Genomic DNA, 23,250 nt, shown 5'->3' with positions numbered 1-23,250 from the left:
TGTAAAATCTTTTCTAAATTTTTATGTTATTTTTAGTCACGTAAGATTTTACATGGCGTATTCTACAGAATAAAACTAAAGCGAATGTTGAGAGTGAATTATAAAAAATTGAATACATTGAACTTGTAAAAATAAACTTTTACCAAAACATGCCATTTTTATCAAAGAAAATCATCAAATTTTCAAAATCAAAAAACACAGGATCTAGAAAAAATGGCATTAAAAATAATTTTATAAATAAAAAATAAAAATATTTTATCTTGAAAACTTAAGTTGAAATATTTTCACTTATTTTGTAATTTTGAAAAGGTTAGGTAAAAAACTTTATTTTTTTACTTGCAAAACTATTGTTAGGAATTTCTTTGCGCACTTTCAACTGAGTTTTTTCACTCCATTTCAGTAAAAAATCATCTTTCTGGGGCTGTTATTGCACGTCGAAATGATGATATGCCAACATTAGGTGTCCGATGAGATAACATACTGTTCCCCTATCACAATTTTCACTGAATAGTAATGTTATTTACCTTAAAAGGCGTTGTGGATTAAATAATTGTTAAATCTTGTTATTTTATACTGATAAATGAAAATTATTATATTTGATAAATTTCACGGGAGGAATTCACGGAAACTTACAAATTTCACGATATTTACGCTAAACGCTAAATCGTGAAAATCTCATCGGGTGCACAGCTAAGAAGGAAGTTGTTGTATTCTTATTCCAAAATTGTCAAACTTACGGACCCAATCCTGCAATAAGGGGATTGTAAAATTAATCAAACTTTGTTGTAAATTACTTTGTGGACAGTACTTTAGGGGATGAATAAAAAAAATATATCGATAGTACCTGTAGTTTTGAAGATACTAAAATGTATGTAACAAAAATCTGGGTGCTCTGGTTGATGTGCACCGTTAAGATAAACATTTTCATATATTCGCATACCCATTTTGTATGACCGAGACTTGTATGAAAAACAAATGACGAAAAATTGCTTTTGTTGGCATAGTAAATGTATAGACAAGGTTTCATTCATAAAAAGAAAAAATATAAATTTGAAATTTTTAAATAATGAATTCAAAATTTCTTACATTGTCTCAGTTTGATTGAAAATGACTAAAAAATATATTTTTAAAAGTGAAAACAAAAAAAAATATTAGTAAAAAAAGGAAAATGCCTGGATTCAATTTTATTAGACGTTTTCGTCCTTCAGGGACGAAAGAATTTCAGATTTCACACTAAATTTTCAAAGCTTAAAAGGCATAATGCTTAAGTCACAATCTGCTCTGTTCTGAAAAAGCTACAAATTGTTACTGTTGATTGAAAATACAAAAATCAACAATATAAATTTATTTTTTCAAATTGCTTTCTATTTTTTGAATGAAAATCATTTTTCAAGTAATATTTTTTGCCCCTTAGATTTACTGAAAAAAATAAAAAAAACTTAGCACATTCATAATTGTGCACAGCAAAAAAAAGTGTAAATTTGGAGGGTTTAATTTTAGAAGGTTGAATATTACCTCTTCTTAGATGTAATTTTACCTCAATTGAGACTGAAAATGCGACATTACACCAGAATTGTGGTAAAATTACACATTTTCAGAAGTAAAATTACACATTTTTTCTGACATAAAAGATGTACTCCTTTCCAGATGTAATATTACCATGATTTTTTTTCTGTGTATCTACGCTATACAAAAATTGTAATGCTTGGAAATTACCTGTTTTTGGATGTAGTTTTACATTAAAAATTCCTGACAAATAGATTTTTCATTCATTATTTCTTTATTTTTTCCAGGAATGAATTGTGTCTTAAAGATAACTTTGAACAACTGCACTTATACAAACTAATTTAAAGAAAGTTTTGTTTAATGCTTTCTAACAAAAATGTTTTTTTTAATTCATCAAGTGTGACAAAAAAATCAGACCGTAATTTCACTTTTATTCATTACTGGTCACGACAGAATAACTGCAGCAACTTCTTGACATTATAAAAATGTGAGATTCTATGAATTTTTATCAAAAATAATGCTTTTCAGAAGGTTTTTTTTTAATGATTTGTCAGTAGGTAATCTGGAAGATTATTTGAATAATTTATCAAAATTTTATTAAAATGAACTTTTTGGAATTTATTCATTTGAGTCAACTGAGCATAAAAAATAACAAACATTCATTATTACGCCCTTTTAAAATGTTAGTCTTGATTTGAAAATTTGGAAACATTGTTTTCGAAAAGATCGGAAAATTTCACAAATATTTCATATTTTAACATTGAAAATCGGACCATTAGTTGCTGAGATATCGACATTGAAAAATGGTGGGCTGTTTGGGTGAGACTTAGAAAACATCAATTTTCCTGTTTTTAAACCTTTGCATTGCAATATCTCAGCAACTAAAGGTGGTATCAACAAAGTCCGAAGAAGCAAAATACAGAGAATTTTCTCAGCTTTTCAAAAATATTTTTTTTCAAAAGTGGGCAAACATGTGCACTAATTAAAAAAAAAATGAAAAACTGCGACTATTTTCAAAAAAAGTTACCTAAATATGGATTTAACTTGAAAACGGTGCACTTTATCAAAATTTCAGTAAAGTACTTTTTGATTGCAAATTTGATTTTACATCGAAAAATGAAGTTGAAAAATTTTTGCGACCAAAATTTCGATTTTTTGAAAAAAACAGTATTGATTCAAAAATTCATAACTCGCTCAATGATTTTTTGCACGACCTGGAAATGTCTGAAAAGTTGGCATTTTATGTCCTCTAAAACATTTCAAAAAATTAAAAAAATTTAAAATAGTGTTTTTTTTTGCAAATTGAGTAGTGATAAAAAGTTAAATAAAAAATCACCAATTTTTTTTGCCGTGTATCATTTTTTTTCAGTGTAGTTCTTCCATACCTACAACTTTGCAGAAGACACCAAATCGATCAAAAAATTCCTTCAAAAGATAAAGATTTTTGAATTTTTATACATCATTTTTGTATGGACAGCTGCCAAATTTGTATGGAAAATTATATGGACAAACTAATGATGCAAAATGGCTTCTTTGGGCATACCGAAGGCACCAAAAAAGTTTCAGTCGGATTAAAAAATACAAAAAAAATCGAATGACCGAAATCCTAGAGAACTGCTCAATTGTTATTAAATAAAGTAAGAGATAGTTTAAAATTTCATCCTTTTCAGAGAATTTGCTAACCCTTGATTATAAATTCTAAAACACCGCTAATGCCTCGCTGCAAAGTGCTGCAAAACCGCTAACCAACCGCTTAATCCCAATCAACTACCGCTGCTCCAACAAACCCTCGAACACCGCTCTTATATCGTCTCTCTAATGGTGCTCAGAAATAGTGGCATAAATGATACCTTGTTCTTGTTCGAGCTGCCAATACTGTTTCTTTTTTTCCTCCCTCGGGAACACTGAACACTAAACACCAATATCGCCAATAAACTCAGCCCGGCGTGACTTCAATTACCTGGCCCGAGGTTTCTCCAACTCCCGGGCGTCAGATACAGATACGTATAGACACTTTCAATTCACACCTTTGGGCTGCTGTTGAACAGAGTTTTGCGCAACTTGACTCCACCGAAGCGTTCATGTGCCCTCTAGGGTGCTGATGATGATGCTTCAAAGTGGCAGATCTTGGCTTCCAATGAGGTGGCTTCGAGGTGCGCTTGAAGTGGAGAACAATTCAACCAAAACGAGCAGAAATAGGAAATATTGTTGGAGTTAACTATCCTCCCACTTAACATACTTTGGAGTGCCACGCTGTTGAGTTTTGTTAATTTCAGTGATAAACTTTGAATCTTTTATTTTTACTTTTAATATCGATTTTCTTAAAATCCCACAGGCTGTTCGACTGGCGGCCGGAGAAGATGCGCGGCGAGCGGTCCAAGCACGAGCGCATCGTCATCGTGAAGAACCTGTTCGAGCCGGAGCTGTTCGACCGGGAGGTGCACCTGCTGCTGGAGTACCAGAACGATCTGCGCGAGGAGTGCAACAAGTGCGGAACGTGCCGGCGCGTGCTGGTGTTTGACCGCCACCCGGAGGGTGTGGCCCAGGTCACGATGAGCGACCCCGAGGAGGCGGACCTGGTGGTGAAGCTGCTGCACGGGCGGTTCTTCGGCAAGCGGAAGCTGACGGCGGAGATTTGGGACGGGCGGACCAAGTACAGGTGAGAGGGAGGGATTGGAAGTTGGGATCCTGGAGTTTGTTTTTTTAAGGTTTTTAAGGGTTTTTTAGGTCCAAACAACCATTTTTTTTTATTTTGGATGTTTTTTAATTCTCCTGACCCATGGCGGCTTCAAAAACACTCAAAAAGCAAAAAAAAAAAAATATGAAAAGTTGGTTTATTAGTCCTTGAATATTAAACTAGAAATTAACTCTTGTTTTATTTTTTTTCAATTCAATTCAATTCGGTTTTATTGGTGAATTATCAATATACAATAAGTTCTTTTGAAATACATAACAGAGTTTTGGAGTTCCTTTCAGCTGTGTGTTACATCATAATCCTTGTTTTATTTTCTTTTGAGGATTAAAACTCAAACACAAAATCAAACGCATTCAAAGTTGAATTGAGTTTGCTGTGTGATGTTCGAAATTTTTATTCTTTCAATTTACCATCATATTTTTTTCGAAATCTTTTTGTTATTTATTTAACTTTTTAATTAAACGGGCTAATTAAAGATTCTGCTAGTCTAAAGGTTTTTTTAAGAACATGAATGAACCGTGAGGTGACTGTACTGCTCATGTTCGCATAAATGTCCCATTTACAAAAACAACAAGCCGAGAAAAACGCAAGGCAAGTTCGTCGCACACATAAGGCTACGTGTTAAGTATTCGCGAAAATACTAGGTTTCTTCAATATGTCTAAAATTAAGGTAACGGATATTTTTGTGTTTTTTTTTCTTAAAGTGAATCAAACTGCATCAACAACTCAAAAGTGATGAAAATGCATATTGGACATTTATGTGAATACATTTCTATCGTTGGATTTATTTTAAATTTGAAGTGTAATCATCATCAATGTTCGAATTTTTTACAGGAACTAATGAAAAAAAGTTTAGATATTTAACTGAAACCTAAAACAAAAGCATTTCAAATTTCAGTAAAACTCAGCGCAATCATTTAGTTTTTCATCAGAAAATTGATGTGAAGCATTGTTGTCAACTTGTTGAAGAGAGTATCCGAATACTTCAATTCATAAGAGAGTTATATCGGTTTGAGTGATCAAAATGTCGCCAATTTCCAAAATACTAACTTAAATATTTACTGATATTAATTCTGTCTGGCATAAACTGTTGATCATTTCCAAATCAGCAAAATAAGATGTTCAAAAATAAAATGAAATATTTAGTCGCAAAAAAGCATATTCAATTTTGGGTTTTGGTATTTATTCTGACTTTTTTTATCACCGAAAGTTGAATTCCCAAAACATGTCTGTTTTTAGTTTTGGATTTTTTTTGTAATATGAAGAAAATTGAAGGAAATTGCCCAGCTATTCAAAAATAACGTCATGATTCGAAACCCGGACACTTAGTAGCATATCATTTATGTTATAGCTGGCAAAAAATCATGTAATAAGTTGGAAATGTAGAAATATCATCAGGATGTAGTATAAACAGTCAGTTTCAAGAAAATGCATGCAAAATATGTCTTTTCTAACAATTTTTCATCAGAATTTGAAAATTAAAATGACTTGTTGTGCTTCGAATTCCGGACACTGATAAAAGCTGATTCGAAATCCGGACACTTTTGCTTCGAATTCCGGACACTCGATTTTACTTATGAATCGCACAAATTTGGACTGAAATGTTAGTGAAAGACATTTTTTAGGTCTCAAATAAGCTGTTGACATCAAAACAACCGATAGTTTATATAAAAATTTGCTAGAATTTAAGGAAATCGAAACCATAAATTTCAGCTTTGCCTTCCCGGTGCTTCGAACGCCTATGAATTATTTCAAGTGAAATGTTTCACATTTTTGGTAAACTTATAATTTTATTGTATTTAATTGTTTTGGCATTAACTACAGCGTTCAAACAAACTTTAAATAAAAGTTGATTTTGAAATTCATCAAATAACACAGTTTTGACATTCATAATGCGAACTCATATCGAAATAATTGATAAAACAAGATGAAGTGTCCGGGTTTCGAAGCGTCCGGGAATTCGAATCATGACGTAAGATTTGCCCTGCTTTGTTTTTGTTTTATTTGGAAACGTGAACATTTCTAAGAAAATTAACTTTAACAATGCCTTTAACTTAAAAGAGCATCTTTTGAGTTTAGGATGACGAACACATTGTCAAACAAATCCCAAAACTAATTTTCAGGTACAAAATCATAATTGCAATCGAAAATGACTTAATTATTTTTATTATGAAGTTTTCAAGTGATAGGCATTTTCATTTAACTTTTTGTGAAAAATGTTCAGTTTTTTTGAGCAATTTTCAAATACTTTATACCTCCCTTGCAAAAAATATTGTCATAACCTGATAATATTTCCTACAATTTTTCTTTTTTGACTTTGTAGATTAGACTGCTGGTTATGATTCAAGTAAAATTTTTATGAAAAATTATGTTTTTCCAGTATCGAGCTCTAATTTTTCAACTCGCAATATCTCGGAAACGATCGGGTCGATTTTCAATGTTAAAAATGAAATTTTTCTGCTATTTTCATTAAAAATACATTTGAAATTTTAGGATAAAGAGCATCCTTTTGAAAGGGCTATAACAATAAGTTTTTAAATATGTTTTATCAACTGAAAATTTCACATTTCGTAATTTTTACATTGAAAATCGATCTAATAGTTTTCGAGATATTGAGAGCTGAAAAATGAAGGCTAAACTGAAGGACATTGAGAAAAAACATTTTTTTTTAAATAAAAAAAGAATGTTGCAGGAAATTTTCATAAATATTTATTGCAAGGTTGCTTTTAATTAAAAACAAAAACATTTTTCGACAAACTATACCAATAAAATGTCTTTAGCTTGAAAACAGTGCATTTTATCAAAACAATTGTGTGTTTGCAAATAAAAATAGTTTATGACATTTAGTTTAGCAATATTTTCGAATTTTTCTTTACATCTCTTTTTTTTTGTCAAATGTTGAAAACTTATTTTTTAAATCCATTAATTTTGAAACATTCACCAAATGTTGAGCAAAAATATTCGATTTTGCAATTTTGACGCACATCTAAATTAATTTGAATGTTCAAGAGCCAAGATAGCACAACCAAGAAAAAAATCTGAAACACTATTGATCGTACGTTTCAACAATTTAGTACTACGGTTATGGAAAAAAAAAGTTTGTTTGTAAAGTATTTAAAATGTTAAAATTAAAAAATTATATAATAGATGTTAAATTGTAGGTCAATTTTGATAAAGTGCACCGTTTTTGAGAAATGGCTGTATTTTTGTGAAAATATTCATTAATATTGTCTTTTTTAATTTCAAAAAATTGTGCCCACCCTTTTTGATCTTTGATAAAAAAAGCACATTCGTAAAGCTGAGAAAATTCTCTTAAAATTTGCTCTTTTGGACATTGTTGATCTGATCTTGGTTGCTGAGACATGGCCTTGCAAAGAAAGTTACCAAAAAAAAAATGCATTAAATAGGGCCAAATAGTATGATCTATGAATGTAACTCGTGAGTTTATAACCCGAGCATGGGTAAATAACAAGGGAAATGCGTAATAATACCTTTCTCTGGTATCAATACCAAATTTTGGTATTCCTGGACCCTTTAAAATTTGTCTTAAGGATTATGCAAGAGCAAAATGTGGTATCATACCAATTTAAGGTATTGTTTTGATATTGCAAAATTGCAGAATTTGTCAATGGTCGAACACCACATTTTGGTATTCTTTTAGTGACTTGAAATTGTGGAAAATTTTCTAAGTCAGGATGGCACATTTTGGTATTCTTTTGGTATTACAGTGTTTTATCAAATTCCTCTGAAACTATGGGAAAATTTTGACCAATTTTGACAAAATAATTAATTTTGCGCTAAAATGATGTCTCAAAGCGAATGCTTTCATTGAAAACCGGAAATTTCAAACTTGATTTTAAACATTTTTGATATACCCCCTAAAGAAATGACTTGACATTGTGGAAAAATTTCTAAGTCAGGATGCCACATTTTGGTATTATTTTGGTATTGAAAGGTTTCATCAAATTCCTCTGAAACTATGGGATTTTTTTTTATAAATTTTGATGAGATAATTAATTTTGCGCTAAAATGACTTAAAACCCAAAAATGTTAAAGCTGATTTAAATTTTTTTTTATATACCCACTAAGATTTTTTTTTAAACGTTGAAATTTCTCTAAGTTGGGATAACCAAATACTTTGAAAAACGAGTTAATCGACAGATTATAGAATTTTGGTGAATTTCAATCCAGTTTCATTTTAATAACACTTATTTTTCAATCTTGTTATTTTTTAGAATCTTCAAGAACTTCAAGCACAGGCCGTTCATCAATGACAAATGCATTCAATGTGGTGAAGAATATCACTAAGAACAACATGGAATCATCAGGTGAGTAGATTTGGCTGTTGCATATGGATCATTTCCGTTTTTTCACTAACTGCAACTGTTGTACTAAAATGGTATGAAAATACCAAATTTAGGTATTTCTTGTGCAAATACCAGCGACCAAAATGTGCTCTTGGTTGCCCAGTAATAGATGGTAAAATACCATGAAATCATACCAAAATCATGTATTTGGAAGACCACAGGAATACCTAAATATGATTTTCCAAGGGCGCGGGAATACCTAAAAATAAAACCATGGCAATACCAAGTTTTGGTATTCAAGCAATGTTCAAAAATCCAGAAGACCTCAACTTGGTATTGAAATGGTTTTATTTTGAGGTATTATTTTACCCTTGGAATACCATGGTTTGGAATTGTTGTGCCCTTCCACATACAAGACTTTGGTATGATTTCATGGTATTTTACCATCTATTACTGGGCAACCAAGGGCACATTTTGGTCCCTGTTATTTACCCAAGTAATACCAAAATTTGGTATTCCCGTGTTATTTACCCCTCCTCGGGAAACCCAATTTTTTTTTTCAAGTAGTTGAGAAAATTTTACTCTTAACTTGACTCTTGATTGAGAATATAAAAAACTCAAAAATAGAAAAATATTCTCTTTAAAGTATGAAAAGGTTTTTAAATGTATACCAATAAACTCTTGCATGAGATATTCGTGTTTTAAATTGAAAAACTTGCTCAACAGAGTCAGCAAGACAAACTTTCCTCCGCCATATCTCAGCCAAGGAATCCATTTAATACAAAATTCATTCCTCTTTTGCAAGGCCTCTCGTACCTCTTCCTCCGTACAGAAAATTATCAACCAACTTATGATTAACTCAAAACTTTCCTCAACCCAATGTTTTTCCTCTCTCTCATATATTTCGCAGAGTCGCCGAAACCGAGGCGGACGTCAACAAGCGGCTGGATAACTGGGAAAAGTATCTGGAACAGAAGGAGGAGGCCGAAGAAGCTGCCGCGGCTGCTGCGGCCTCCGCGGCGACCACATCCAAACCTCCAAAAGCAGCAGATCAAGAAGAACTGCCGGCGCCAACCGAGCCAACAACGGTATCTGACGAAAAAGAGCTGGCCGCGGAGATTGAACCGAAGTCAGCGGCAGACGACTCGGCGGAACAACATCAACCAGAAGAAGAACCAGCTGCGGCGGTTGAGGCAATGGATCAGGAGGAGGAAGAAGGGGATGCAAATTGAGGTGAATGTTTTGAAACAAACAAATAACTGTCTGTCGGTGTGTGTCTCGGTGTGTTTGCTGTCAGAGCCAGGCCTCTGATTTTTTTTGTTTCGTTTTTTTGCCGCTCAAGGTTCAGAAATGACTCTTGGCATAAATCAGAATTGTGTGTGCGAGCTGAGCTATTATGCAGGCGGAAAGCGAAATAAAACAAAAACAGAAATATAAAACACACACTAGGAAGAGTATCATTTGAAGAAGAGCAAAAGAATTCCCAACCAACGAGAGAGAGAGAGAGGGAGAAAGAAGAAGTACTCTCCACCGGTCGCAATTCAAATTTCTCGAGTGATGGTTGAGGTGCGCTAATTTGCGACTGTCCTCGGCTGTCAGCGTCAGCATCGGAGAGCTAGGACAGGACTGGGATAAGAGGTCGACACTTGTTAGTAGAAAACATGAACCGTGGCGGAGGAGCACAGAAAAAAAAGAAGAAGGATAAATCTGCTACCGATAGACTGATGATGTGGTGGGGAAGAGCTTGCGGAAGGGATAGCAATCTCCCCGCGCGCTCGTTGACATCTTGATAGACACACGGGTGCTGCATAATCTAGGGATTCAGGTTGAAGGTAATGGGGGAACTTGGTAACTGAATTTAAGCTTACTTTTGTAGGATTTAGGTTTTTTGAAGGTATTAACTTTTTAAATTTTATATATTTTACTATCAATCAACCTTGCTGATTTTCTTTTTTTTTAATTTCGATTTTTTATTCCGCTGTTTATCCATCAAATTTAACTAAAGCATGTATTTTATATGTAATTGGTTTTGCAAATTCCAATCGGAAAAAAAACTATTTGTTTTTCGATAAAGTGTCCCATTTTAATGTTATAGCCATGGCCATATTTTTTTTAAATTATTACTTTTTTGAAATTATTGCAAAAAATCTTTGACCGAGTTATACATTTTTGAATCATCAAAAAGTACTTTAGTGAAATTTTGATAAAGTGCACCGTTTTCAAGTTATAGCCATTTTTAGGTAACTTTTAAAAAACCAGTCGCAGTTATTCATTTTTTTTATTAGTGCACATGTTTGCCCACTGTTGATTTTTTTAAAGCTGGGTTTTGCCCAATTTTGAAAAACATTTTTTTTAAAGCTGAGAAAATTCTCTATATTTTGCTTTTTTGAACTTTGTTGATACGACTTAGTTGCTGAGATATTGCCATGCAAAGATTTAAAAACAGGAAAATTGATGTTTTCTAAGTCTTACCCAACCAACCCACAATTTACTAATGTCGATATCTCTGCAACTAATGGTCCGATTTTCAATGTTAAAATATGGAACATTCGTGAAATTTTCCGATCTTTCCGAAAACAATATTTTCAATTTTTTTTAATCAAGACTAACATTTCAAGAGGGCTAAACATTCAATATTACGTCCTTTTGAAATGTTTGTCTTGATTTAAAAAAACATAAAAATATTGTTTTCGGAAAGATCGGAAATTGATCTTACTGCTGAGATTTAGTCTATTCAAGTTAAAAATCTGTCAAAATTAGTTTTTCCTGAGTCACTTGAATCTGCCCCTATCTGCCCTCATTTTTTAACTAAGGATACCTCGGAAACTGTTAGATTAGAACCCATATTTTGAACCCACTTTAATTTAAATGCAGATAATGCCTTCTTTTTCAAATAATTAAAAAAAAATTGTGATAACCGGATGGTTTTATCAATTTTTTAATTACCGCAAAAAATATTAAAATATTTTTGTAGAGGTAATTATATTTTGGATGTTTAGATGCAAATATTAAAATAATTGTAACATAAAATAGAAAATTGTACAAAGTAGAAATTAACATGGAAATATACGTACAACCAACTGAAAGCAGTTTAACAGTTTTTCTTGTAAAATGTCGACGTTTATCAAAACTAACGACTGTGAAGCAATTATAATGCATTGTGCAACTCTTTTTTTGTTTGAAATTTTAAATTTGAACATCTGTGTCTGAAGAAAGTATTTTTTGATCGACTTTCATTCAACGTCTTACCACTAAAAGTTGAAACTCTTTTTTTCAGTATTCGAAATTTTTTCAACTAGAAAAGCAATATTAGCACTGAAGAGTTTAAGATGATGCAAAATCTGGTACCGGAGATACGATTTGTAAAAAATGAGATTTTCGGAAAAAAAAAATAAAATATTGTCAAACAAAATTTCAAAAATCTTTTTTTTTCTGCAATTTCCAATCAAAAACGACTTTATTATTTGTTTTATAGGTAATTTTTTTTGAAAGAATTATTTTTTTGCGTTTCAAAAATACTTTTGAAAGGAAAAGCACATTTGCAAAAATATGTTATTTTGTTGATTGAACTGTTTGTTGCTGCGATTAAGCCCCTTGAAGTTGAAATTTAATGAAAATGAGTTCTTCGCAGTGTCACCTAATAAGCATGTTCAATTTAAAATATCTCGAAAACTATTGGTTCGATTTTCAAAGTTAATTTGAATCGCTTGTAAAATTTTCTGCTATAATTATTATTGCGTGTTTTTTTTTCAGAATAAAGATTAATTAATTCAAATGTTTAACACACTTTTTTAGACTTTTTTAAATGTTTTTTTATAGATAACAGCAGAAAATTACACAAAATACTCATTTTTAACATTTTAAATCTAAGCAATAGCTTTTTTTTTATTTTTTTTAATATTCAAAGTCGTTTTCAAATGAAAAATGTGTTTCTGATCTAAAATGATTTTAGAATTTTGTTCGGCAATATTTAAGATTTTTCCAACCGTCACATTTTTTTTCTTCAAAAAATTATGAACATCTCCGATATTAGATTTTACACATTTCTAAACTCTAGCGCAATATATGGTTTTGTAGTCCCATTAATTATATAATTTTGTTTCGAAAATAACAAAATACTTTCTACGGTAACTTAAAAAAATAAATAGAAAAAATCGTGATATTTTTTAATCGGAGATAACATTTTGTAAATATACAATTTATAATTAAAAAAAAAAACAAATATATATATTCAAATTTAACAAAAATGAGGACACAGAACTCGAATTTGATGTTCAAAATAAGAACATTCTTTGGTCGTGTAGCGACTGTCCGAAGTACTATACAAACCTTCAGATAATTGAATTTTGAATAATCGAGGCAGCAGACAATCGAGTCTGGACTGTATACAACATTACCGAAGACACCAAATCATTCAGAAAAACCCATCTTAAGATATAGATTATCGAACATTCGCAAATCCATTTTGAACGACCACCCCTTAAATTTTTTTGGAGATTTGTATGAAAAAACTTATGACGAAAAATACAAAGATAAGTCGATTTTTTTGTTGAAAAAATAACACCAAGGTTGTTAATCGATCGTTAATATTAAATAACGTTATCGTTATCGTTACTTCAATAATTCATTTTTATTTTTGCCTTCCTCAACTTACTGAGGGAAGGCTATAAAATCACTCGGAAAATGAACTTTTTAATTAGACCTCCTAGACCTACCTTCATTTGTACATATCGACTCAGAATCACCAGCTGAGCAAATGTCTGTGTATTTGGCTGTATGTAGACATGTGTACCGAATCAATGTCACTGGATCATCTGGTCACTGGTTGAACCGATTTTGACCGTATTGGCCTCTTTCGATTCGTCTTTGGGTCCCATAAGTTCCTATTGAAATTTATAAGATTTAGTAAAGCACATCAAAAGTTATGCTCAAAAAACTGCTGCATATAAATTTCACAATTTGCAAAAAAGGGTGGTTTTTGCATGAAAACCTGCCATATTATATATTTTTAGAAAGGTTCTGAAATGACCTTTCTTGTGGATTAAGAATTTTCAAGATCTGACTTACCTATCTAAAATTACAAGCAGTTTAAAGAATTGTCTGAATTTACATAACCTCAAATGGTCGGGTCTGATAGCCACGAAAAAAGCCGTGTAGAGGGGTGCCATTTTCCTGAAAGCCGGTGTCTGTATAATCTTGACAAAAAGTCTGTAGGTAGTCTTTTTTATTACTCATCACTTATTTTTATTAGGACCTCTTAGGTGCTGCGATCACGTTAGTGGAGATCCATAAACCATGTGGACACTTTAGGGGGTTGGAATCACCCTATAAATAAGAGGAAGGCACCAACCACCTAAAGGTGGATTAAGTAACGTTTTTTTTTTGTAAAATCGATTAATTCAACCATTTCATGTTGAATTTTCAATGATTTCACTAAGAATATATTTTTTCAAAATGTGGTGAGTTTCAAAGTATTAAAATGTTGTTCAAAATAGTTCACAAAAAACGTATTATTTTCGAAAATACTAAAATTTTCATAATTTGCAAGGTGGGTACTAAACGAAGCGAAATTTTGTATGCTCTTTTACTATATTAAAGTATTTTTTAAATACTAAAATCTCAAAAAATACTCAAATTTTCATAATTTGCAATAACATGGATCAAAATTTTGTGCTTTTTCACTTTATTAAAGTATTTTTGTAAAGAACTCAAATTTTCCCAAAATTACCTTTTTTTCGAAAATACTCAAATTGTTATAATAGAGTTCAGTTGGTGCCCTCGGGATCGGGATCGCAGGTGCGTCCGCGTGGCTCGTTACAATTTGTGGAAGAAATTGAAGTTTTCGTGGGTTTATCGGCGATTTAATTTGCTAAAATATCATAGCCTATTATCAGAAAATCGCACTTAAAACATTAAACAAATCAGTTGTTAAGAATTTTCGAATTCAAGCTCAAAACTTTATTTGAAAAAATAAATCTTTCAAACATTTTAACAACCTTAAATTTTCTAAATATTTTAGCACAAAACCAATAACGACACTCTCTGACTACTGTCCATTCACCCCTTTTCCCATCTCGAACCGCATGTAACCTGACACTGCGCTGCTGGGCGCACGGCTGCCAACAAATCCCATCAACCAGATGGGCTCATGTTTGCCCCGGCTCTCTCTGTTTAAAGTCGCCTGCACCTTAATCTCGACGTTAAACCACTTTATTATCGCCGTTTATTTCTATCCCGGTGCTTCCGCTTTTTCTCATACATTTTCATTCATTTTTTTTTTTGCTCTTCTCTCTCACTCACACGCTTGGGATGATTCATCCCACAAGTTGCAGCCAAAATGTTGGAAATGGATGAAAAAAATATGAAAGATTTATATGCCACCAACGACGCTGATGCCACGACCCACATCTGGTGCGCGTGCGGTTTTTGGGGTTATGTTTTGATCAAAAATCAACAGAACGTTGTTGACGTTACACCCGGTTCGTGTTGAACACTATGACCTGTTTGTTAATCGGTTGTGATTCTTTTCTTTGCTTTTTAGTTTGTATTTTTTCTTCTTTTGATTTTTTGTGCGTACAAGTACAAGTACGCACCATCGTCGGGCGAAATCAAACCAAGCCGAGTCTGATCCAATTCTGTCGCACTCACTGTCACTGTCAAGAGAGTGGTGAAATTTTTCGCGTCAGCTTTTACGCATCGTTTGTAACAGAGAGAGAGAGAGAGAGCTGCCGGTCTATTTGTGCTCTTTTTGGAGCATTTTGCCGGTTCTTGGTGCGTTGGGAGCGGGCAGGGAACAAGTTCGTTGCGCTGGTTGGTATGCCAAGTGGTGCTTGCCGAATGCTGTTTAAAGTCAGTTCTAGTTTGGGTGCGTTACTTGTGACTGGTATAGTTCAAGGTTGAAGTGGGGGGAAGAAGAGGGATGTCCAGGATATTTAGTCACAATTTTGACAACAGAAAGTTTTGATCGTTAGTAATAATGAAAAAAATTTATATTGGAAAGTATTTTTAAAATCCCTAGTATTTTTTGAATCCTTTTGTGATCTTCATAATTTTGAATTAGATGATTCTTTTTATTTTGCTTGATTCCAAAATGAGCATATGAATGTTTAAAAATCAATTTAATTTTATTTATTTTTTAAAGTAGTTTTCTTATCGACTTGGTGTCTTTGGCAAAGTTGTAGGTTTTGATTAGGATTTATTTGAAACAAATAGGTCGAAAAAATCCCAAGGTTTTTTTTTATTAGGCCGATGCAAATATTTAAAAAAGTTTTTGTCCCTCGGCCCTGGCCGAGGTCAAGGGGGGGGGCAAAAAAATAAAAAAATATGAAAATTTAAATAACAAGCCATAGTCTTCACATTTAAATGAAAAAAGTGTTTTAAAATGCATTTTACACTAGTTCAGTTGTTTTGAAATCATTAGTTTTCAAAAAATCTAAGATCTGACAAAAACAAAAAAATTTTCGAAAAAAAAGATTTTGCATCGAAAATTTTCAAAAAATCTTAAGATTTTTTAATAAACCCAAACATGCTAAAAATGATTTTAAACGCAGGAGAATGTATTTTAATTTGATTTCAGCTGGTTGCACTTGAATTTTCATTGAAATTTTGAAGTTTATTGTAAAAATATTTTTTTTGCCCCCTGATTTTTCGGGCCAATTTTGAAGGGCAAAAACTTTTAAATTATTTGTGCCAGCCTTATTATTAGTTGAAAATCCGGAATTCTTATTTTAAAATTTTATAGTTAAAGTCATTAACAATATTTTAAAAAGCTTAGCAAATTTTCTAAAGTTCTTTTTCGAATTTGTTGATCGGACAGCTGGTTACTGAGGTTACCTTTAAATCTTTTATTTGTGAAAAATTAGTTTATATCAGTTTCATCTAATTTGCCTCAGTTTTCAACTCGCGATGATTCGTAAACTTTTGGTTCGATTTTTATGATAAATGTGAAATGATTTAAAAACACCTTTTTTTATTTTAGAATGTAAGGATTTATTTATTTGAAATTTTGGTTTCAGAAAAAAGCACCAAATTTTATTAAGCATAAATAATATTGAAAATCGAATTAATAGTTGTCAAGAATAAAATGAAAATGTTGTTCATTGGATCTTTTTTTTTAACTCTCTGACGTTATCCTTTTTCGCAAATTTTAACTTTATGAGGCTATATCGCTGCAACCAGCAGCCCGGTCATTTTTTGTTTTGATGTTTTTAATGTTTTTAATGTTTTTAATGTTTTTAATGTTTTTAATGTTTTTAATGTTTTTAATGTTTTTAATGTTTTTAATGTTTTTAATGTTTTTAATGTTTTTAATGTTTTTAATGTTTTTAATGTTTTTAATGTTTTTAATGTTTTTAATGTTTTTAATGTTTTTAATGTTTTTAATGTTTTTAATGTTTTTAATGTTTTTAATGTTTTTAATGTTTTTAATGTTTTTTAATGTTTGTAATGTTTTAAATGTTTTTAATGTTTTAAATGTTTTAAATGTTTTAGATGTTTTAAATGTTTTAAATGTTTTTTAATGTTTGTAATGTTTTAAATGTTTTAAATGTTTTAAATGTTTTAAATGTTTTAAATATTTTAAATGTTTTAAATGTTTTAAATGTTTTAAATATTTTAAATGTTTTAAATGTTTTAAATGTTTTAAATGTTTTAAATGTTTTAAATGTTTTAAATGTTTAAAATGTTTTAAATGTTTTAAATGTTTTAAATGTTTTAAATGTTTTAAATGTTTTAAATGTTTTAAATGTTTTAAATGTTTTAAATGTTTTAAATGTTTTAAATGTTTTAAATGTTTTAAATGTTTTAAATGTTTTAAATGTTTTAAATGTTTTAAATGTTTTAAATGTTTTAAATGTTTTAAATGTTTTAAATGTTTTAAATGTTTTAAATGTTTTAAATGTTTTAAATGTTTTAAATGTTTTAAATGTTTTAAATGTTTTAAATGTTTTAAATGTTTTAAATGATTTTAATGTTTTTAATGTTTTTAATGTTTTTAATGTTTTTAATGTTTTTCATGTTTTTCATGTTTTTCATGTTATTCATGTTTTTAATGTTTTTCGTGTTATTCATGTTTTTCAAGTTTTTCAAGTTTTTCATGTTTTTCATGTTTTTCATGTTTTTCATGTTTTTCATGTTTTTCATGTTTTTCATGTTTTTCATGTTTTTCATGTTTTTCATGTTTTTCATGTTTTTCATGTTTTTCATGTTTTTCATGTTTTTCATGTTTTTCATTTTTTTCATGTTTTTCATCTTTTTCATGTTTTTCATGTTTTTCATGTTTTTCATGTTTTTCATGTTTTTCATGTTTTTTATGTTTTCATGTTTTTCATGTTTTTCATGTTTTTCATGTTTTTCATGTTTTTCATGTTTTTCATGTTTTTAATGTTTTTCATGTTTTTCATGTTTTTTGTTTTTTTTTGTTTTTTGATTTTGTTTGATTTTTTTTCAGCAATGTTTTAACTATATTGCAATAGTTTTTTTGATTTAGTTATTTTGTAAACAATTTTTTTCATTTTTTCAAAATCTAAATTTGTTGGTTAATTTTGTGTTTTTCGTTTTTTTGTTTGATTTGTTTTCAGCAATGTTATAATTATATCAAAATTGATTTTTTTATTTAGTTATTTATTTTTGAAAGCTTTTTCATTTCTACAAAATTTAATTTCGTTTTTTAACTTGCCTTACTTTCCTCCCATCCCTTTTTCCCGACAAAACAATTACTGTCACATTCGAGTTTGTGTATCTTAATCCACGGCTCATCATGTCGTCGGTCGCGCCGCGGAATGTGCAGCATTCGCAAATTCATTCAAATATTTCGTTCTTTTATGGCCTCGGCTCGCGTTTGACGCCGCCGTCGGTGGGAAGACGTCTCGCGTACATGACACTTTTAGTTCTGTACTCTCGCGTCTAGGGAAGATTTATTAGCGTGCGGTGGCATTGGCGCGTACCAATGACTGAGCTTAGTTAAAATGGTTAGTTGAGAGTTGTTTTGATCTGCGAGATATTCAAACAGATCAAAACAAGCCGTTGTCGGGTTGAAAAAGGTTGAGCTTGTCATGTTTGTTGAAAAGTTCAAGTTCGTTTAGTGAGAATGGTTGTCTTCTTTAAAAATCCAAAGTTCAACTTTCCACTTGATGCTCCCTCGAGTGCACATGTTTCTTGCGAAAATTGTTTCAAACTATGACTCTTGTTTTGCGCACTTAAAGGAGGAAACTCGACACTCCCGGTGCGGTTTTTCCACCATACTCTCAAACATGATCGTTTCGCGCAAGCCGCAAAACACTAGACATGAGCTCTAGTAGCCAAAGAGATGTCGAAGAAAATTGGCTTCTTGTGGCGCGGTTAGTGGTTTGACACCACGAGGCTGCTGCTGCTGCCAATGTTGGTGATGAAAGTGCATTGAGTCGGCTAATTGAAGTGACACTTGCGAGATGATGTTCGCGAAGGTGCAAGTTTTTCGAGCAAACAGGGAAACTTTTTCTTGGGGGACAAGAAAGTCATGGAGTTTAAAATGAGCAATTATAAGACCTGAATATCAATAAAACAAATCTTTCTAAGTTGGACTTTTAACTCTAGTCAGTTTATCAACCTCCCCAACCAATTTGTCTTTCAACAAGATCAAACCAAACGGAAACGAATTGACCCCACGTCAAGAGCTACCACAAAACGACATCTGGTCAACGATTTGGATCGATTCCACCAATTGACACTTTCATTAAGACTGACTGACGACGTGGCGCGCGCACATCCATTTAGTGAGGGCAAAAAAAATGCTTTTTTTTGCTAGCGAAATCATTCAACAATCAACGCCTTGCCTCGTCAACCAAGCTCGTAATTTAGTGTGCCAAAATGAGAAGATTCAATTTCCTGCTGGTTGAATTTTAGCATCAATTTTTTTTTCAAGGATTATGAACGATTTGTTGAAACTTTAAATTCTTTGTAAAATTGTTGATGTAATTCTATTCATCACAAAATTTTAAAATAATAAAAATAGAGCAGTTCTCTACGGAATCGGTCTTTTTTCTTTAATTTTAATTTTTGTATTTTTTAATCCGGCTGAAATTTTTTTGGTGCCTTCGGTATGCCTAAAGAAGCCATTTTGCATCATTAGTTCGTTCATATAATTTTCCATACAAATTTGGCAGCTGTTCATACAAAAATGATATGTGAAAATTAAAAAATCTGTATCTTTTGAAGGATTTTTTTGATCGATTTGGTGTCTTCGGCAAAGTTGTAGGTATGTATATGGACTACACTGAAAAAAAAATGATACACGATAAAAATTTTTTGGTGATTTTTAATTTCACTTTTTGTCACTAAAACTTGATTTGCAAAAAAACACTATTTTTTTTTTTTTTTTACATGTTTTAGAGGACCAACTGCCAACTTTCAGAAATTTCCAGAATGGACAAAAAATCTTTGACCGAGTTATGATTTTTTGAATCAATACAGATTTTTTCAAAAAATCGAAATATTGGTCGCAAAAATTTTTCAACTTCATTTTTCGATGTAAAATCGAATTTGCAATCAAAAAGTACTGAAGTGAATTTTTGATAAAGTGCACCGTTTTCAAGTTATAGCCATTTTTAGTTAACTTTTTTGAAAATAGTCGCAGTTTCTCATTTTTTAAAATTAGTGCCCATGTTTGCCCAACTCTGAAAAACATATTTTTTAGAAGCTGAGAAAATTCTCTATATTTTGCTTTATTGAACTTTGTTGATACGACCCTTAGTTGCTGAGATATTGCCATGCAAAGGTTAAAAAACAGGAAAATTGATGTTTTCTAAGTCTCTCCCAAACAACCCACCATTTTCTAATGTCGATATCTCAGCAACTAATGGTCCGATATTCAATGTTAAAATATGAAGCATTCGTGAAATTTTCCGATCTTTTCGAAAAAAATATTTTCAAAAATTTAAAATCAAGACTAACATTTCAAAAGGGTGTCTTATTGATTTTTTGGCCCGTTTGAAATGTTAGTCTTGATTTTAAATTTTTGAAAATATTTTTTTCGAAAACATCGGAAAATTTCACGAATGTTTCATTTTTTAACATTGAATATCGGACCATTAGTTGCTGAGATATCGACATTAGAAAATGGTGGGTTGTTTGGGTGAGACTTAGAAAACATCAATTTTCCTGTTTTTTAACCTTTGCATGGCAATATCTCAGCAACTAAGGGTCGTATCAACAAAGTTCAATAAAGCAAAATATAGAGAATTTTCTCAGCTTCTAAAAAATATGTTTTTCAGAGTTGGGCAAACATGGGCACTATTTTAACAAAAAAGAAAAACTGCGACTATTTTCAAAAAAGTCACCAAAAAATGGATTTAACTTGAAAACGGTGCACTTTATCAAAAATTCACTACTGTACTTTTTGATTGCAAATTCGATTTTACATCGAAAAATGAAGTAGAAAATTTTTTGCGACCAATATTGCAATTTTTTGAAAAAATCTGTATTGATTCAAAAAATCATAACTCGGTCAAAGATTTTTTGCCCATTCTGGAAATTTCTGAAAAGTTGGCATTTGATGTCCTCTAAAACATATCAAAAAATAACAAAAATTAAAAAAAGTGTTTTTTTGCAAATCAAGTTTTAGTGACAAAAAGTGAAATTAAAAATCACCAAATTTTTGTTTACCGTGTATCATTTTTTTTCAGTATAGTCCATATCCATACCTACAACTTTGCCCAAGACACCAAATCGATCAAAAAATTCCTTCAAAAGATACAGATTTTTTAATTTTCACATATCATTTTTGTATGGACAGCTGCCAAATTTGTATGGAAAATTATATGGACAAAGTAATGATGCAAAATGGCTTCTTTGGGCATACCGAAGGCACCAAAAAAGTTTAAGCCGGATTAAAAAATACCAAAAAAAAATCGAATGACCGAAATCTCAGAGAATTGCTCAAATATATAAAATAAACACTTTAGAAATTAGTTGATATATAAAAATTAGAGTGGAGTCATCATCGCTCTTTCACCAAACCTACAGTTTATTACTGCTTCCTTCAAACAAGGCCAGCAAAGCACTTCCCAAAATGCCAGTGCTAATTTAACCCAACTCTTGGTTTTTATTGACCTAAACATTGCTTTTTCGGGGATGAATTTGCTTCTTTCTCGTGAGAACTTTCGCATCCAGCAAGTATACAAAAAAAAGCGAAAATTTCGCCACATGCGGGATGCGATCTCAGTGTGGGGTCAATGTTTTGTTTAATTTCGAAACCAGCTTGCAGTTGGTCGAATAACTTTCGAAAAACTTGCCCTTGCTGGGGGAAAAAAATTAACGCGATAATCTGTAAAGTTAAATTCCAACGCAGAAAATGAAACCCTTTAAAAAAGCGGAAGTGCGCTGTCCTTCCTCGGCAAGGTGTCAGCGTAAATCATCTTAATTGAACCAATGAGCCAAGCCAAGCAGGGGGGGTAAATGGCTTCGATAATATTGCCACACCGAGTTGTAAGCATGAGGTCAACAAGTACATTCTCGGGAAACAGGTCTTCGCGGTGGATTAAGGCAAAGCATGATCATCACTTAAGAGGCAGTATTTGTAGATTTTGCTCGGTTTGTTCTAGAGGTCGTATCGAGGTGCTCCGATTTGGATGAAACTTTCAGCGTTTGTTTGTCTATGCATGAGATGAACTCATGCCAAATATGAGCCCTCTACGACAAAGGGAAGTGGGGTAAAACGGGCTTTGAAGTTTGAGGTCCAAAACACATGAAAAATCTTAAAATTGCTCGCATTTCCGTAAAACTTCATCAATTCCAACTCTCTAAGATGCATTCAAATGGTCTTTCGAAGCCCTTCAAAATGTGCTATAGACATCCAGGATTGGTTTAACTTTTTCTCATAGCTTTTGCAAATTACTGTTAAAAATTGATTTTTTTAAAACCTTAATATCTTTTTGCAACAGCCTCCAACACCCATACTCCCATAGGTCAAAAGATAGGTAATTTCATGGACTATAAGCTTACGGTATTAACTTTTTGGCCAATCGCAGTTTTTCTCATAGTTTTACGATTTTTCTAGAACAAACATTTTACAACGTTAGTTTTTGCCCTGTAGGCCAAGAAGACGGCACTTTTTGGTCTCAATTTTGTCATATTCGGAATCCTCGGTCAATTTCACGTAAGTTAGAAGTATTGGAGTTGTAGTTTTGATTTAAAAAATAATTAAATAAAACATTTTTGAAAAATGAAATAGATCTTATTTACCCTATGATCAATACGTCAAATGCTGTATCAAGTAGGCGAAAACTTGTTTACCCCTAATCCGACAAAATTCTAATTAATATTTTAATTAATTCTAAATGCCATTTTTTCCAATCAAATTCAGAATTCCAACACCTCAAACTAATGTAAAATTTTCTGAGGATTCCGAATATGACAAAATTGAGACCAAAAAGTGCCGCTATGGAGGCCTACAGAGCAAAAACTAACGTTGTAAAATGTTTGTTCTAGAAAAATCAAAAAACTATGAGAAAAACTGCGATTGGCCAAAAAGTTAATACCGTAGGCTTATAGTCCATGAAATTACCTATCTTTTTACCTATGGGAGTATGGGTGTTGGAGGCTGTTGGAAAAAGATATTAAGGTTTTAAAAAAATCCATTTTCAACAGTTATTTGCAAAAGCTAAGAGAAAAAGTCAAACCAATCCTAGATGTCTATAGCACATTTTGAAGGGCTTCGAAAGACCATTTGAATGCATCTTAGAGAGTTGGAATTGATGAAGTTTTACG

The 23,250-nt window shown here is 31.6% G+C and overlaps 2 protein-coding genes across 4 annotated transcripts in view; one reads left to right on the top strand and one right to left on the bottom strand.

The window, feature by feature from the left end:
• The window catches only part of LOC120415810 (HIV Tat-specific factor 1), a 169,934-nt gene extending 159,983 nt beyond the window's left edge, over positions 1 to 9,951 (top strand). Inside the window, exons 4-5 of the mRNA XM_039577437.2 lie at positions 3,842 to 4,165; positions 9,419 to 9,951. Coding sequence (XP_039433371.1) covers positions 3,842 to 4,165; positions 9,419 to 9,740 — 646 coding nt within the window. The 3' untranslated portion in view covers positions 9,741 to 9,951. The remainder of the gene's footprint in view (positions 1 to 3,841; positions 4,166 to 9,418) is intronic.
• Positions 1 to 23,250, bottom strand: part of LOC120415813 (uncharacterized) — a 251,245-nt gene that overhangs the window by 117,266 nt on the left and 110,729 nt on the right. The window lies entirely within an intron of this gene.

This window comes from Culex pipiens, chromosome 3 (assembly GCF_016801865.2).
Source record: "Culex pipiens pallens isolate TS chromosome 3, TS_CPP_V2, whole genome shotgun sequence".
NCBI classification, from domain to species: Eukaryota; Metazoa; Arthropoda; class Insecta; order Diptera; family Culicidae; genus Culex; species Culex pipiens.
The sequence above is the reverse complement of the archived record's forward strand: the minus strand, read 5'-3'. Positions and strand labels throughout refer to the sequence as shown.